This window comes from Loxodonta africana, chromosome 8 (assembly GCF_030014295.1).
Source record: "Loxodonta africana isolate mLoxAfr1 chromosome 8, mLoxAfr1.hap2, whole genome shotgun sequence".
NCBI classification, from domain to species: domain Eukaryota; kingdom Metazoa; phylum Chordata; class Mammalia; order Proboscidea; family Elephantidae; genus Loxodonta; species Loxodonta africana.
Window position 1 is genome coordinate 79,516,268 of NC_087349.1, and position 18,936 is coordinate 79,535,203.

Sequence of the window (18,936 nt, forward strand, 5' to 3'; positions counted from 1 at the left end):
ATTCAGAAGAGGATGTGGAATGAGGGATATCATTGCTGATATCAGATGAATCTTGGCTGAAAGCAGAGAATACCAGAAAGATGTTTACCTATATTTTATTGGCTATGCAAAGGCATTCGACTGTGTGGATCATGACAAATTATGGGTAACATTGCAAAGAATGGGAATTCCAGAACACTTAATTGTGCTCATGAGAAACCTGTGCATAGATCAAGAGGCAATCCTTTGAACAGAACAAGAGGATACTGCATGGTTTAAAATCAGGAAAGGCATGTGTCAGGGTTATACCATTTCATCTTACTTATTCAATCTCTATGCTGAGAAAATAACCTGAGAAGCTGGACTATATAAAAAAGAACATGGCATCAGGATTGGAGGAAGGCATATTAACACTCTGTGATATACAAATGACATAATCTTGCTTTGCTGAAAGTGAAGAGGACTTGAAGCACTTACTGACGAAGATCAACAACTGCAGCCTTCAGTATGGGTTATACATCACCATAAAAATAACAGAAATCCTCACAACTGGACCAGTGAGCAACATCATGATAAATGGAGAAAAGATTGAAGTTGTCAAGGACTTCATTTCACTTGGATCTACAATCAACACCCATGGAAGCAGAAGTCAAGAAATCAAACGACACATTGCATTGGGCAAATCTGCTGCAAAAGACCTCTTTAAGGTATTGAAAAGCAAAGATGTCACTCGAGGACTAAGGTGAACCTGACCCAGTCCATGGTATTTTCAGTAGACTCATATCCATGCGAAAGCTGGACAATGAAGAAGGAGGGCTGGAAAAGAATTGATACCTTTGAATTATGCCATTGGTGAAGAATATTGAATATACCATGGACTACCAGAACAATGAACCAATCTGTCTTGGAATAATAAGTACGGCTAGAACGCTTATTATAAGCAAGGGTGGTGTACTTTGGACCTGTTAAGGGTGGTGTACTTTGGACCTGTTATCAGGAGGGATCAGTCCCTGGAGATGGACATCATGCTTGGTAAAGTAGAGGGTCAGCAAAAAAGAGGAAGACCCTCAACAAGATGAATTGACACAGTAGCTGCAACAATGGGCTCAAGCATACTAATGACCGTGAGGATGGCACAAGGCCAGGCAGTGTTTTGTTCTGTTGTACATAGGGTTCCTGAGTCGGAACAGACTCAACAGCACCTAACAACGATAACATATACATTTACTATCTACAAAGCAACAAGCATATCAAATAAACAAAAAACCAGACCCACTGGTATCGAGGCAATTCTGGTTCATACCGACCCTAAAGGACAGAGTAGAACAGCCCCAAGGGATTTCCAAAGCTGTAAGTCTTTACGGAAACAAAATGTCACATCTTTCTCCTGCAGAATGACTGGTGGGTTCAAACCGCTGACCTTCGGTTAGCAGCCAAGTGCTTTAACCACTGCACCAACAGGGCTCCTTTAACATGCCACATGCCACACACCAGATGCCTAGGATTAAATCATTCAAAAATATGACCCCTGTGGTGAAAACTCTAAAATGTTTTTAGAGAAATAAACAAAGATCTAAATAAATGAAGGAATAAACCCTGTTCATGGACTGGAATTCTTAATATTGTGAGGATGTTAATTCTTCCAAAATTGAACTAGAGATTAAGTTCATTTCCTTTCAAAATCTGATTTTATTTTTTCTTTATACTCGTTTTTTTTTTTTTTCCTTGCTCAATGGAGAGTGATTTTTTTCTCTTTGAGCCACTGGCAATGCCATGCTGATCCTGCTTGCTCTGGGATATTCTATTTCTTTTCTATTTCCCTCCGTTTCTGATCTGTCTACTATTCAGGAAACCCTACCAATGGGTAAAGAGAATAACTTTCTGATGATTCTGCAATGTCAATTCACCTCAGAAAGAACAAATTATTTTCTTTCTGGTCTTTCACCATAAAACCACACCTTGATTATAGCAGGCAACCAGGGGGTAGAAACCACTCCATCTATGTCTGTTAGCTGCAGACATAGATGTTTTCTTTCAATTAATACTTCCTCCATTCATTCAATAGTTGTTTTTTGTTTGTTTGTTTGTTTTTACCTCATACAGGATTCTCTCTTTGCCTGTAAATGGCTCACAACATAGTTGAGGATAGCAGAGAAGGCTGAGTATAATATAAGATGTTTAGTAGAGTAAGCAAGGGTATTTGTGGATAAAGGAGACCCAGAGTTGGAAGCAATTTGTTCCATCAGAGAATTTTAGGATAGGGTTCAAGAGCAGGCAGTGTTTGAGCTGCTTCTTGAATGATTAGTAAGCTTTCACCACTCCAAAGAAGAATGGAGAAAATAGAAGTTAGAGGGAGCAGAACAACATAGAGAATGGAGAAAATACTTGGCATATTTGGGAGATACCAAAAAATAAAAGCTATCCTGAGTATTTAGTAGACCCCTTGATGTGTACTTCCTTCCTTACGTGCCTGTTGTTTGTAAAGGCTCTGTTTAGCTTCTTTTCTCTTTTGTTCCAAATCATGAAAATAACAGTGAGCTGATTTTCATTTCTTGTAGTTAGAGAGCAAGTTTTTTTTTTTTTTTTTTAACTCTTGCTCAAGAGCTGCTTCAAGGATATCCCTTGCCTTTTTCCGTAGATGGATCTTAGCCAACTGAAATGATTTTTGTCCTACAGAATAACACAGATTCTGGATTTAGTTGGTAGTTTAATTATGTTTTCTTGTTGTTAGTTGCTGTCAAGTCCATTCTGACTCACAGTGACCCCATATGTGCGGAGTAGAAGGTTTTCAAGGGTGTGACCCTTCAGAAACATATCGTCAGGCCTGACTTCCAAGGTACCTCTGGGTTTGAATCACCAACCTTTTGGTTAGTAGTTCAGCGCTTGACCATTTGCGTCACCCAGGGACTCTTAAAATAATTTTTGATGATTTAAATAATCTGATTCTGAAAAACCTGGAAAATACTTAGCCACAAGATGCTAATGGCCACAATTTTTATGTGTTTTAAAATAACTATGTTGTTATTGTTGGGTGCCCTAAAGTTGATTCTGATTCACAGCCACCCCTGTGACAGAGTTGAACTGCCCTGTAGGGCTTCCCAGGCTGTTGTCTTTATGGAAGGAGATCCATCTCCAGGTCTTTCCGCCGTGGAGCAGCTGGGTGGGTTTGAAACAGCAAACTTTCAGTTAGCAGCCGAACACTTACTTAACCTTTACACCACCAGGGCACCTTAAAAAATAGCCATTGTACTTAGTAATTATCTAGTATGTGCAACTTAAACTTCTGAATTTTGTCAATATGGTATTGCAACTTTCTGTAAAAGATGTAGGGAAACAAATTCCCTGTCGCTTAGCCTGAAAATTTGTATAAAGATGGATTAGCTTTAGATACAATAAAGCTGGATGAGAGCCTCATATGTCTAGAAGTTGTGCTAAAATTATCTAGTGCATCTTATAACTCCATGGTAATTATCATTACTAAACCGAATTCCCAAAGGAGATGGCATGACGGATGTGTAATATTTCCTACATCTGCATCTGTTTTATTTTGCTGTAAAGTTTGTATGCAAAAGTTCTCTGGTTTGAATAAATTACTTCCTTATTTATCTTTTATTGACTCTTACTGACATTAATTAGCCTCAAAAGCTAGTATTTCCACTACATCTTATCACCCAAACTAAATATATAACACAGCTTTACTGCATATTTTTATTTTTTGCTACAAATTTATAAATTGACTATTTAATATTATTTCATTATAGGTAGCTATTAGATTACTAATAATGACCAATATTCATTAATATTTGTTACATAGATGCTTCAATCACATGTTTTTAGTGCTGATAATTGTGAATGATTAAATCAACAAACTCTCTAGAAAAGACAACTCAATTCTGTGGTCCCTCCATACAAGCTTTTAATTTAATGAAAACAGACTCTAAATACCACTTGCCTTCTTGCCAACTGGGAGAGTATTACCCTTGCCTTTTCTGCAGAGCTACCAGAGAAAAATAAAGAACCTACTTTGAGAACTTCGTGAATTCAGCTCTGTCTGTGTATACAGTCAAAATGAAACAAATTGGGGCAATTTACTGAAGGTTAAATCCTCTAAATGACATTCACCTAAAACATGCAGGGGAAATGGTTTGGGAGGCTTAAATTATCATGTAATTGCCTTAATTCTCTGGGTTGCTTTCATGAGTAGACACAAGTTTGTCGTATGTAACTGAAAATCCCAAATTGGGGGTTTATGGTTGTTTGTATTTTTACTCTCAGCCCCCTGAATCACATATACTTTCTGCAAAACCCAAGTCTTAAAAATATCACACAGACCTCAAGGAAGAACATTCCAGAAATTGGTTTTTGCATTAGCGATCTGCCTGTATTTTCCTTCCAGTAGCCCATGACCTTTCCACATGTCGTCAGCATTTTACTCTGAAGCTACAGGGAGGCTTTTTCAAGAACCTAATATGCTGATATCACCTTGTGTTTTTGCTCTTAAATATTTGAACATAGGGTGATCTTTCAAAAGATTTTATTATTAAAATCTAGCTGATTTCTATTAGCATTTTTTCTTCTCTAAGCCCTAAGGCATAAGTGGAAGGGAAGGTTATTTATGAGCAAGGTGGCTAAACTCTAATTCTTGAGTAAGAATTTCCCAAGTAACCTTCAGTTTATGATTCTGTAGTTCCTCTGAGTTATGAGGGTGTTACTAGGATAACATATTCTTGAAGATACTATCTGAAATACCAGCTTTATAAAAATAATTCTTAACAAATTTCGAGTTTAAAATTGCAGAAACTTTTGCTGACACTGTGTGTTTTCTTCCCCTCTCACCAAACTGTATTGCAAATAAACCTTTTTGATGTTTTAAAGGTTTTTCTTTGGCAGCTAAGAAAAACACTCTGGAAAGCTATATTTAGTGAATTTGCCCGTGTATAAATATCCTGAGCTAGTCTGTTATCCTATGGCATCTGGAAGAAAGGTGCTATTGTTTTAGATCCTGTGATTGAAGTCCAGAATAATCAATTCAGAGAGACCCTGGGGGGAAGATTCACTCACATGTGCTGTGGAAACTTGGAATCTCTAAGCTTTTTAGTCTTTTCTTCAGCTGAAGAGAAGCAGATTAGTTCACGTTTTGGTACACTGTGTAGTGACATTGGTTCCAATCACACCACAACCATATTATAGTATGACCGTCAATTTGTATCTGAGACTATTAACTTTAAATTTTCTAGTAAAACTGCTTGTTTGTTGATTGTTTTGTTGCTATTACTTTGCCTGCTTTCTGGGTAACAATAGCTGGACAGCTATTTTGTCTACAAGTGCCCCGGCCACCCACTTTCTGCTGCAACACACCCAGCTACATCGATCCCCAGGGCAGTCTGAGACAGGCATCATCAGACTTGGTTCTGATGAAAAGGCTTCATAAATGATTTAAAGCTGCTCTTCACTTCTGGCAGAGCAGTATTTCCTGACCTTCTCCATGAAAAATCCATGTCATTCCAGAAGACCGTGATAGATTTGCAAGAAAGGACTCTGCCCTGCGCTTAAACATGGACATATGCGTAGCTAAGAATAAAGTGAAAGTTAAATGGAAATGTACAGTTATTTTACCTTTGGTTTTGTTTGAACATTTTCTCTACTACTTTATTCAACAGCAGTTGAGTAAGAGCACCTGTGTCTCATGGCTTTCCAGTGTGAAGTGTTCGAATGTGGAAGGCGGCTAGCTGTAAAACCACAGCAAAAATACGAATAACCGCCTACTTTCTGTCTACTGCAACTTCCCTGAGGTTTTGTTTGTAGGACGCAGCTGCATATACAGACATGATGGAATTTGGTTTGTGAGGGCTCTACAAAAATTACCGAAATAATTCAGATTTTTAATGAATAATACACAGACATGCACCTGCTTCAGGGACATCATAGATTAGCTTTGCAACCAATAGAAAAGCCTCTTGGAATTCAATTACATGGTAGCAAAACAGAAAATAAAACTGGCTATATATTTAGAACTGATATCAGGAAATGTTAACTAGTTCCTAGAGCAAGTTTTGCCTGAGGATTAAGTTGTTTCGATTTGCTTTGCTTCTGTGAGACTTATTATAAAGCCATAATATACTGTTCATATTATCTTCTCTTCTTGCAGCTGGAGCCACTTCCAGAAGATATTCCGCACCAAACCCCAAATATGAATGCCGTGATTTCTTTACAGAAGACCATTGAAATTCAAAGTATGTCTTAAAATTATTTTTTTAAAAACCTCTAATCAGGTACAAATAATTAAATTTATATTGACAATTAGAGCACAAAGGAACGTATATAGAGTTATTGTAATTTGCACATACTGTAGTGTTTTAATACCTAGATGTGCTATTGCCTGGAAAGCCTGGTGGCGTAGTGGTCCTTAATTTAACATGGCAGTCTCATCTTAAAGACATAACTCAGAGACTCTACATTTAGAATCTTGTTTTTCTCATATTTTCAAATACTGGAATTTTTCAATCACTACCACTGAGCATTTACCTAGAACAATGACATAAATATAGAAATTATGGTAGTGTCATCAGACTTAACTAAGGGTAAGTTATTTGTCTTCTAATAATGTTGGCATTTAGCAATGATCTACTGGTTTTACATTTGTCAGAAGAGGAAAAAAGTTAATGAGAAAGTTTCAGTATTAAAAAATCCATGTTAACAAAGCAGGGAAAGTCAGAGTTTTTGTTTTGTTTTTTTTTTTAGCTATCCAATTCCCTTCACATTGCCATTACTTTGTCAAGAGTTATTCTTTTTAGACGACTGAACACACACACACACACACATACACAGAGAGAGAGAGAGAAATCAATCACAAGCTAACATGAAAGTTAGTAGAAAGGAGAAAACCAAATTGCAAAATTAGATTTGAAGGAGCATCAGGAAAATCCTTAGCTTTGCTCCCATCCTGTAGAGGAATTTTTGGAACACCAACCAGGGAAACCACTGCCAGCCCTCTGAGTCGCTGTCTTTGCTTGCTTAGTATAAATTTGGAGATATAGGTATGACTGGGGCTCTATTAACCACTCATCTGATGCTGTAAGTGTTTACAAATCATACCATACAGACACTCAAAGTAATCCCTTGCCTTACTTAGTCTCACACGTGCCTGGATTGAGGGCTGTAGGTACCCAATAAATATTTATTGACTGCAAGTCATAATTGGAATGAACTATGAATTTCCAAGATTTCAGAGAACAGAAAAACAAACATTCCAATATTGTAGATGAAAGCTTCTGAGATAAGGTTACAGTAATGGAACTAAAAGAGATAAGAAGGGGAGGTTGGAGAGGATTTCATAAGTTTGAGTACAAAATCCTGTCATCTTTGTACTGACTCTGTCTCATTTCGAAATCACTGAGGGTAGATCAAGAGGCTCTATTGCATGTCATTCCAATCTCAAGGCAAGGATCCTTGAAAAGATCTTGGATAGCCTTCTCATATTTATCCAGTGCCTCCTTTCAGGTCATCAATACTATGAAAACAATTCAGTCTTTATGCACATTATTCTGTTTTTTTTTCTTCTGAACATTCTTTTAACGTTTACTCACAAGAGTGTCATCAATTGTTATTGTTCCTATGTCTACTCTGATTATCGAACTTTCAGTAAGCATTTTTGAACATTTGTTACGTGTTGATTTGTTGTCAAGGCACAGAAGATCTGAAGGGTATTATTACTCTGTGAAGAGTTTCTGGCTTCTAAGTGCATAACTACAGTACAGATCATTCTAATGCAGTGTCACTGGGTGCAGTGAAATCATGGAGAAGCGGCTGTTCTCCTCAGCTGGGGTAAAGGCCTGGAGAGTGAGGAAGCTTCAAGAAAGGCCCCTTGGCAGAGATAAGGCCTGAGCTTCCTCTTAGAGATTGAATAGGATTTGGGCCAAATAGGGAAAGAGGGGAAATGTTTTGAAGGAAACCACAGAAGCAAAAGTTTCCATTTTCACACAGGTGTGAAAAGCATATAGTTTGTGTACATCTTCAGGAACTACACCATTGCCTTTGCATTGGATCTAATACAATGTGATGAATTTTTGCTGTGTATTTTTTCCTTTCATTACTGACAGTTTTGAGTGACTGGCTAATGTAAGACTCTTGAAAGGGATTCAATCTATGGGCAAACCTTTCTGTATAAGAATCCTGCCACCATGGATTCTGAATCCTTCCTTTCTGTCCCACACTGCATTTTCCCATAACTCAACACTGACCCCTTCCTCCATTTAAAAAATCCATTTCCTCCTAAGCCCATATTGAGGATCCCACCCAACTCTGGTCAATCCAGGAATTCCATAAGCTCTCAGCACTCATGTGTGGATTTTAGTCAGCTATATTTTTATTTTTATATTTTTGAGGTAGTTGACTTTCATATTTTTAATTTGTATTGTGAGAGTTTCAAGGCCTGATAGTCTTGGTTCATTAATTAGATGATACTCACTAAGAAGATGGGAATCATATGTTCTCAGTCTTGGAGGTCCCTGTAAGAAGAGCTGACAGCAGTGAAAAATTATGAGATGCATGGAACTCCAGGGTAAGCAGATAGGAATAGGTGTGATTTGAGTAACTCTTCATGGTCCTGGGGAACCATGCATCACAGGTAGCCTCTAAGAAAGAGCACTTCCTTCTAAATCAGGAACATATACCTAGCCAGTAAATATGCCCTTCTCCCTTCTACTTAAAAGGAGCCTGATTTTACTCACTAATCTTTACCATAAGATACGTGCAACTCAGAGTTAGCTGAACTTATCCCCAGCTCCAGGGAATCCATTCTTAGCTAAGCGAGTCAACCCACTGAATGGTGATTGGTTAACGAATGAGTACATGGCCCCCCTTCTAGCCAATGAGAATCAGGGCTGGCTCCATGGGTATGCAACCTGTGCAGTCATAAAGGCCCCATGGCAAGAAGGGCCCCAGGCTTGGTTTAATGCTCTTGCTGTCATTGCCTTGAACAAGGGGCCCATATTTTTTACTATGCACTGGATCCTGCAAATAATTTAGTCAGGTGAGAGTCAAGTGGCTGATGACTAGGAGAAATAATTACCAGGAAAAACTGAAACCAGCAGTGCCGCAAGCAGAACTCAATTGTAGCTGAGAAGGATCCGAATGGTGGGTTGAGGCTGTCAGTGGAAAGACAAACATAAGATGGGAAAGCAATGGATAGCTATTTGGGATCTGGGGTGAAAATCAGTACAAAGTAAGTGGTTCCACACTGATGCTTCAACATTGTGTGGTATGTTTTTATGTCATGCTAATTGTGTGTCTTTGGAGCTGTTCTTCGAGACTAAAGGAACGGAAAAGGGCTGCATAAGGTTCATAGAGTGATAATAGAGCAGACATTTGGGAATCGCAAACTACGTAAAGATTTAGGAAACCGAGATGATGGACTCCTGCCTTAGGAAACAATGTTTTATTTGTTTACAATATAAAAAATTGCATTCTTACTTTTCCTTCCTTTTCCCTGTTTTACATCCCACAAATGTCTATTCCTCCATTTGAAGGGCTTAAGTGGGAAGGTAGTCTGGACTGGCTAGATATTTTGTGGGGCCCGGTGCAAAATAAAAAATTATAAAGAATTTCAGTAAGGTGACAGCAGAGCATTAAACCAAACATTGGCCCTTCTCAACGCATGGCCCTGTGTGACTACGTACGTTGCTGCCCTGTGAAGTCAGCCCTGAAAGTAGTCTTTGTTTCACAGGAGAACTTCCTCTTCACATAGGTTTTTCAGCACCGTGCAGGTGCCTCCTTTTAACTTTGGAAGGTGTTCGGATTTCAGCCCACTTCCCAACCCAGGTTCTGAAGGATTCTTTTGTGCTACGGTTTAGGACTACAGTATCAGAAAGCTATGCGAATGGGAAGAAGCAGGTCTTGTAGCATGTGGGAAACATTCAGGCAAGTTCCTAGATAGCCCGGTCCCAAGGCACACAGCAAGGTGCTGACAGGCCTTATGTGAATTTCTCTTTGAGAACTGAGCCCCCCAGCTGAGGGTATGCAGGTGCTGGAGGCTGTGATTAGCATTGGCCCTTCGCCTAGCCACATGCCTGTAAATATTTTGCAGCAGGATCGTTCCTGTTGTCCTGTCCTTGTTTATGTTACTAATTTAGTTGAGGAGAAAAGACCTTATAAGGCAACGTCAGGCAATCATTTCCCCTGTAAGGTGAAGACCTCTCCTGACAGGTCAGGGTCTGGTTTCATCTCTTGATGGTGGATGCATACAAGGGTCAACCATCTTGAAATGGCAAAAGTGAAGTACGGTCAAGAAGCTTCATGTGTGCACATGTTGCTTACTCTGCTAACAAAATCCTCTGCTTCATCCCAATTAATTTTCCAAGACTTAGCTCAGATGTTACCTCTTTTGGGAAGCCATCTCTCTACGCTTCTTCATCCCTAGTCTCAATTAGGTAAATTTTCTGTGTGTTTCTGGGGCAGAGATTGCTTTCGTTGATGTTCTTATTTGTTCGTTTGTTCAATAGCTGTATCTGGCACATAATAGGTGCTGTGAAGATGTTTTTTGAATGAATGAATCAGCCAGTCTGTCAGTGTTTGCCACTTTTTTTCTTTTTTTTCTTAAGCCCAACTTCATTTCTTAACCAAGCTAAGGTAGTTATGCCCCTTGGCCAGCCCTTACAGAATTAGGAGTTAAGAAGACCAGGCTATATATATACGTTTCTTCTCCCTTTTGCACAACCCACAAGGATGAGTCACTGCTAAACTAGGAAGAACACAAATTACTTTTGTGAGCTACCATTTCCATGGCTAAGCTTGAAGGTAACTGTTCTCAGAGATGAATCTAATTCTTAGTTGGCTGTAATCACCAACAAGTGATGCCAGGAAGAGTCAGCTAAGTGTAGGATAAATGTGTGCTTATACAAAAGGCCTTCATATGGATGTTTCCTTTCCTGAAATCCACCCTCACAACTTAGAGAGTCCGGGCAACCTTGCATTCTTCCTTTCTGCTGCATGGCATGGTGAGAAGCAGGATGCCTAAGTGCGTTCTTCACACCAGTGCTGGCCTGTGCTCACACCTTCACTGATTCGGGAGGGGAAGGACTATGAAATGAGTTTTCTATTAAACTAAATTTATTTAGTTTGGAAGACTATAATTTTAAGCTCTAAAAACACATCATGAGGGATATTGATCTTGATCTGTGAAACCCTAAAATATGAGAACCACAAGCATAGAGGCATGTTTTCCTTGTATTTATGTTTTTAGTAAGAAAAGTACTCCTTTTAAGTGTCAACCAACTTTGTAGACCTCCTACATGATAATAGTGGTAATCATAGTATCTTTTGATTTGTGAATCAAGGAAATATATGTGCACGTGGATTTGAGGATTCTTTTAATGTTTTGCTGCAGCCCATCAGTGGTTTGCAGCTGATAAGTTGAAAAACACTAGTGTAGAGGATTTTAAAAAGATATAAATTCCAGCATAATCCTCTCTTCCATTCATCAGGCATGTGTTGATAGGGGGTTGCCTTAATAGTTCTGAGGAATTTCAAGAGGAATCACGTGGCCTATCACCCCACTGCACGTCTGAGTTGGTGTTTCTCTGGCAAGAAAATGGTGGTAGGAAGCACAAGAGTAAAGGGGCAGTAAGAATTTTTTTTTTCCCTTAACCCTCAGTTTTATCTTTTCCCACCCTAGGAATTCATCCCTTGTTTAACAGATTGGGGTAGTCTTATAATTCCTTATTTTGCCTACCAAGGGCAAATAGTGACATAGGCCTGAATGGGGAAGGGACAGCCTTTGCAATGTCATCGTGTGTTCTTATCAAACTTGTTCTGCATAAATGGGGGAGAAGCTGCCATGCCTCTTGTATGTAAAATGTGGCAGTATGGCTAATCTCCTCTCTATTTTTTAATCAACCAATCACATACACACCATATACATTACAAAGTATTATCTAGGACAATGAGAAGTGAATTTATGGTCCTTTGAATTTACCCAACTCTTGAGGCCAGTTGTGAACAGGGATATTATTTCCTTTGTTGCAAGAGAATGTACCATATAACCATGTAATTGACCACATAGTAGCCCGTTATCCATGTGGATCAGGCACCTACAATGTACAGAGCACACCCTTTCATACATTCTAGAGAAATAAGGATGAAATAAAATTTTCTCCAGGAGATCGGAGGTATATTTGAAACCTTCTCTTTGTTAGAACTGTGCTTAACTTATATTCTGATATGTGTGTTACTGAGCAAGTGACAATGACTTGTTGCTCTTCTTCTCCTTCATCTTCCTTTTCCTCTTCTTCCTGTTCTTCCTCCTCCTTCTCCTTTATCTCTCCTTCCTCCTCTTCCTCTTCCTTCCCTTCCTTTTTCTTCAGTATTATCCTATTAAGTATTATCATATCTGTAGTTCCGGAAACTACCAATAGAAGTAACAACCAATATGAGAAAAGAACAAAAGAATGCTAATTTGGTTGATTTCATTTTGACTCAATTTCCAAGGAGAGATAGCTACTCGGTTAATCAAAATACTAAATAAACACTGTTGATGTTGTATTAAAATGGGTAATCATAGCTTATGCTACCTGGTTCTCTTGGTGATCAAGAAATCTGCATACCAATTAATGAAAAAAGCTATTAAAGTGAGATAAGACTTGCTCTAAAGATAACAACCTTTGTCTTTTTTTTTTTTATTTGAAACATAATTCTCAGCCTCCCCTCAAATCACTATAATACCCTCTACCTACCCCCTCCCTAAGGAGAAGGGGCATTTACATCAGGCAGTCCAGGAGAAAATCCAGATAGTTTCTAAGCTGAAAGGAATTTGTATACATCTCTTGTTGTGGGGAAATTGTCCAATATTTTGACCTCATGGGACTATGCACATAGTTAAAAGGGTTGTTTCTCCAGATTGCAACATGTGCTGCATAAATCATCTCACAAGCTTTACTAGCTTCTTGACTCCACACCCAAATGCTAAACTATATTCCATTTTTCGTCTCCTTTTGTCCCTTCCCATTTCACTTTGATTTTCTGCGTTTTTTCTTCTCTTTCTTTTTCTTCTCCTCCATCTCCATCCTATCGATGTCCAGGGAAGAGGAACAAGAAGATATCCACAGTATTGGAAAGGAATTTTTCAGTCATAAATGTTTGAGATTTTCTCTCAAGCAGGAGAGAAACATGATCACATCTGCATTTCGAAAGATCACCATGTCTGCAGTAAGGACTAGAGATGTGACCAGTTTCATTCCAAGGTGGAATTGGCAGTATGATGATTAATTGCCTGGGGAAGGATTAATACTTTTTAGGCTTCTCACGGGGACAACTGCTTAAATGGTTTCACCTCCTGAGATAGGGAACAATGGAGAAATAAAAGATTTGAAAGGGAAGATGAGGAATATTAGACTTATGAAAAAGAAACTTTGCTGATGGGAAAGTTTGAAGGTTGGGTGAAAGGGGGCATCATGCTAAACATCATTTTTCACTACACTGAAGTTGTGGAGAGATACTGGATGGAATTATTTACACAACAATAAACGCTGTAAGCTGTTGGCAAATAATCAAAATTTTTTTTTGCATTACTATTTATTTACTTATGTTCATTTGCTTTATCTTTGTAAAAGAACTGCAGTCTACATGAGGACAGGGATCACACTATATACATATTTTTTTAACCCTGGTGGCATACTGGTTAAGAGCTATCACTGCTAAGCAAAAGGTGGGCAGTTCAAATCCACCTGACACTCCTGGCAAACCCTATGAGGCAGTTCTACTCTGTCCTCTTGGATCGCGATGACTCACAATCGACTCGACGGTAATGGGTTTGGTTTTTTTTTCTAGAACACCTAGCTCAGTTTCTTTCCATAGTAACATTTCAGTAAATACCTTTTCAAAATAACACTGTTGTTAGTTGGCGTCGAGTCAAGTCCAACTCATGGTGACCCCATATGTTACAGAGTAGGACTGCTCCATCGGGTTTACTTGGCTCTAATCATTTTTTTTTTTTTCAGTTGTGTTTTAGGTGAAAGTTTTACAGTGCAAATCAGTTTTTCATTCAAAAATTTTGTACGCGAATTGTTTTGCGACATTAGTTGTAATTCCCACTATGTGTCAACACTCTCCCTCTTTCCCTTTCCACTCTGGGTTCTCTGTGTCCATTCGTCCCGTTTTCCTGCCCCTTCCTGCCTTGTCTTTGCTTTTGGGCAGGTGTTGCCCATTTGTTCTCGTATACTTGACTGAACTAAGAAGCATGTTCCTAATGTGTGTTATTGTTTTATAGGCTCAAATAACAATTATCGAGAGTCAAGTACTGTTCTAAGCACTCTTGTTAATATATATTAACTCATTTAAGGAGCACTGCTGGCTCAGTGGTTAAGCATTTGGCCAATAACCTAAAGATCACCAATTCGAACCCAGCATCCGCTCTGTGGGAAAAAGATGTGGCAGTCTGCTTCCATAAACGTTACAACCTTGGAAAGTCTATGGGGCGGTCTGCCCTTTCCTAGGGTATGTATGAGTCAGAATTGACTCATTAGTAACAGATTAAGCTTTTTAACAACTCTACAAGGTAGGTACTATTTTCATTCCCATTTTTACAGTTGAGTAAACTGAAGCACATCCAGGTTAATTAACTTGCCCAAGGTCACATGGTTAGTGAGTGGCTAAGGCAGGATTATAATGAAGTAGCCTAGCTCTAGAGCCTCCCTCTTAGCCACTATATTATACTATTTCACAAATAAATTCATTCCCTTTGCCGTTTTTACATATACTTCTTTTGAGTATCTCTCCCAAAAGTGACATGCTCAGAAAACATATCTATTTAACTGAAGCCTGGGGATTTTGAAGTTCTGGTTAATTGAGGTTTTAGCCACAGTCAGTTCAGGAAGCTCAGTGCCAAATTCCAAGAAGCCATGTAGCTATGTGACTGCCCTCAGGAGCCCCTTGTAAACTTGTAAAATACATCTAATCAGAAAAAAATGCAAGGATTGGCGGAATTTCAAATCCCTGCCCTGTTGAGTTTAAAATCCTGACTGTTGTCAGGTGTGAGCTGCTATTTGTCATAGATTCTTTGGCTTTAGACAGAGGCCTTGACGTTGCAGCCCTGGGCTAGGCAGAACTTCATTGAAGAAAAGCAGTGTTAGGCATTTTCCCGCTATTAACCCCACCAACCCCCTTGCTTGTATCAGAGCCAGGTCAAACTTGTACATATGGCTTTTTGAAAATTGATTTTGAACTTCTAACTAACCATTCTCTTGAAATGTTGAAACTCTGGTTATTGTGTGGTGGAGCCCTAATAATGGAAAGTACCATAAAAAAAGAGGAAAACCTACCATCTGCTTACAGACTTAAATTGTCTGGCTTTTTTTTTTTTTAAATCCCAAGAGCATCTGTAATTATGAGTTTTTTCACTCACATTTCCACCAAGGCAAAACTAATCAAGCCAAGAGAATAAATAAAACTATGGAGGTTTCTGGGACTGAACTCTGTAAAAACAGAATACTGTGTTTATATACTCAGCTCTTAGTACCCAGACGAATTTCACACACATATGATACCATTCACAGATATAGGGAGTGTTGGAAGGTCAGGTATGGGGGAAGATCATCTGCTAGTTATTTGAATATATTACTTTTAGTTCTCACACAGGAGCCCTGGTGGCACCGTGATTAAGAGCTCAGCTGTTAACCCATAGGTCGGCAGTTCAAATCCACCAGCTGCTCCTTGGAAACCCTATGGGGCAGTTCTACTCTGTTCTACATGGTTGCTACAAGTCAGAATCATCTCGATGGCAACAGGCTAGTCCTCACGCAACAAATGCATAATTATTTTCTTCATATTGTTCATGAATAAATTGAGGCCTAACCCAACTTTTGGTAGCTTGCTGAAGGTCTTTCAGTTAGTAAGCAGTGGAACCAAAATTTGAACCCATGTCTGGCTGTGATGTCAAAGCCCACTTTCATTCTATTAAAGCACCTGTTCCCACCCCATTTCACAGGGAAAAACAGAGTTCCATTAGACTTCCTATTCCCAAGTATAGCAGGATAGACACTATAATAGGCCTCTATTAAAATATAATAGAGTCTGCATACATTAAAACAAACAACTTTAATGCATTAATGGGCTTGCTAGAAGGTCCTCGGGTGGCACAGTTTGCACTTGGCTGCTAAGTGAAATGTTGGCAGTTTGAACCCGCCCAATGGCACCAAGGAAGAAAGGCCTGGTGGCCTGCTTCTGTAAAGATTATAGCCAAGAAAACCCTATGGAACAGTTCTCTCTGTAACACATGGGATCATCATGAGTCAGAGTTGACTTGAGGGCAGTGGGTTTGGTTTTCAGTTTGAGCTTGCTAGAATGTAAGAGAATGGGAGAAAAAAGAGCACAAGCTGAAATTTAACAGAGAGCAAGCAGGAACACAAAAAGGGGATGGTGTCCCTGGCACAAATGATGGTATCAGTAATATAAATGCACAAGAAAGCCTGGGGCCTGCAGCAAAGGGGTATGAATTTAACGGCAACTAAAGAGGTTCCCTCTTGGTATACTCCTGGGTTCTACAGGAATCAAATTCAGTTTCTTTCTGGCAGAAAGTATCCCTAATTTAGACACACAGAATATGCGGAGATCAAGTCCAACAGAATATGCACTGAAGTAAATGCACGCGTATATAATCAATGAATAAAATCAAATGCACAAGGACACAAGCCACTAGTTAGAGTCAGCAGAAATGATAAGCAACACAATAATAAGTCTTATTTATAGAGTTAAAAGGGAAGGGGGGGTTACTATTTTCAAAGAGTAATAGATTAAGAATACTCATTTACTTTTCACTTCTTCCTGAAGCACCATGAAAGTAATATCCACTTTCTTTTTATAAGACATACATTCATAGGGGCAAAAAAAAAAAAGAAAAAGAAAATAATAGGAACCTGGAGAGCAGATGACTGTCTGTAACTGTCTTAGCAGATTTGAAAAAAGAAAGGAATCCTAAGCCAGCATCAGCAGGCATGTCTCTGCCAAGGAGCAATACTTCAGGCCATCAGGTCCACATGCCATGAAACTGTTGACTCACGCTCCTAAGACTATTTTATTTCCTAGCTTCTAATCCCTCATTTCTCCCAATTAATTATACATTTCCTTTCTTCACTTCCTTCTATGTACACATTAACAAAAGTAACACTTAAATTCCTTTGCCTTTCTATCTTTCATCACACCAGTTGAAGAAGACCTCAGCCCTGGATATATTCTACAAACACCTTTCTCCAACACTGGACCTAAATGAACAGATCTGCTTGAGATAGTCATGAAGTATGCAGATTGGTCCACTGTAAAATTTATGATAACCAAACTCAAAAGGACCAATCCTGCTGCATTTCTTTGCCTTTTGCAAGCTATTCTTTCAAAATCCTCCACTCTCCTTAAAATTTTGATTCTGTCTCCTCCCATCCCTTAATCTCAGCAACAAGCCTTGCTTAGAGTAAATTGTAACTACAGAACTGCTTCCTCCTAACTGTTCCTTCCCATGAACATTTAAACTAAAATATCTCCCATCTTAAAAACAACCAGCCAAACTCCAGCCACCTCACTCTTTCTTCAGTTTACCGTCCTATTGCTTGCCAACCCTTAAGGAACAAATTCTTGAAAAATGTTTCCAACATACGTATAACATTTACTCTTAACATAACTAAGGAGATCTCTGTTTCCTCAACTTCACATTGCCGTTAGAGCCACTGTAGTGTGATCACCACCTTCCTGTGATCACCAGTGGCATGCATACCACCAGATACAAAAGTCATTTTTTTTTTATTTTTTTAATTTTGAAATAATTTTAGATTTAGAGGAAATTTGCAAATATAGTACAGAGAATTCCTGCATAACCTTCACCCAGCTTCCCCTAATGTTAACATCTTGCATAACCATAATGCAATTATCCAAACTAAGAAATTAACGTTAGTGCAAACTATGGACAAAACTATGGATATTCAACATTTTGAATAATTGTCATTTTGAGTATAGTCGACTGTTATTCAAATTTACATACCAGCCACTAATGCCAAAGATGAAGAAACTGACAATATTTACCAACTTCTGCAGTCTGAAATTGATCAAACACGCAGTCAAGATGCATTAATGATTACTGGTGATTGGAATGGAAAAGTTGGAAACGAAGAAGGACCAGTAGTTGGAAAATGTGACCTTGGTGATAGAAATGACACTGGAGATCACATGATAAACTCAATATCATCAGTCAAAACAAGGCCAGAGCAAACTGTGGAACAGACCATCAATTTCACATACGCAAGTTCAAGTTGAAGCTGAAGAAAATTAAAACAGGTCCATGAGAACCAAAGTACAGCCCTGAGTATATGCCACCTGAATTTAAAGCTCATCTCAAGAATAGATTTGACTCACTGAACACTAATGACCAAAGACGAGACAAGTTGTAGGATGACATCAAGAGTATCATACATGAAGAAAGCAAGAGATCATTAAAAAGACAAGGAAGAAAGAAAAGACCAAAATGGATGTTAGGAAAGACTCTGAAACTTGCTCTTGAACGTAGTGTAGCTGTAACAAAAGCAAGAAATGATCATGTAAAATTGCTGAACAGAAGATTTCAAAATGCAGCTTGAAAAGACAAAGTAAAGTATTATAATGAAATATGCAAAGACCTGGAGTTAGAAAATCAAATGGGAAGAACATGTTTAGCATTTCTCAAGCTGAAAGAACTGAAGAAAAACTTCAAACCTCGAGTTGCAATATTTAAGGATTCTGTGGGTAAAATTCAATGATGCAGGAAACATCAAAGGGAGATGGAAGGAATACACAGAGTCACTGTACCAAAAAGAATTTTTCCACATTCAGCCATTTCAGTAGGTAGCATGTGATCGAGAGCCCATGATGTTAAGAAAGAAGTCCAAACTGAACAGAAGGCGTTGGCAAAAAACAAGGCTGCAGGAATTGACAGAATACCAATTCAGA

At 38.7% G+C, this 18,936-nt stretch overlaps 1 protein-coding gene across 1 annotated transcript in view; it reads left to right on the forward strand.

Annotated features, from left to right (window-relative positions):
* Positions 1–18,936, forward strand: part of HDAC9 (histone deacetylase 9) — a 794,698-nt gene that overhangs the window by 743,646 nt on the left and 32,116 nt on the right. The window contains exon 24 of the mRNA XM_023544374.2: positions 6,128–6,212. Within this exon, the coding sequence (XP_023400142.2) occupies positions 6,128–6,212 (85 nt within the window). The remainder of the gene's footprint in view (positions 1–6,127; positions 6,213–18,936) is intronic.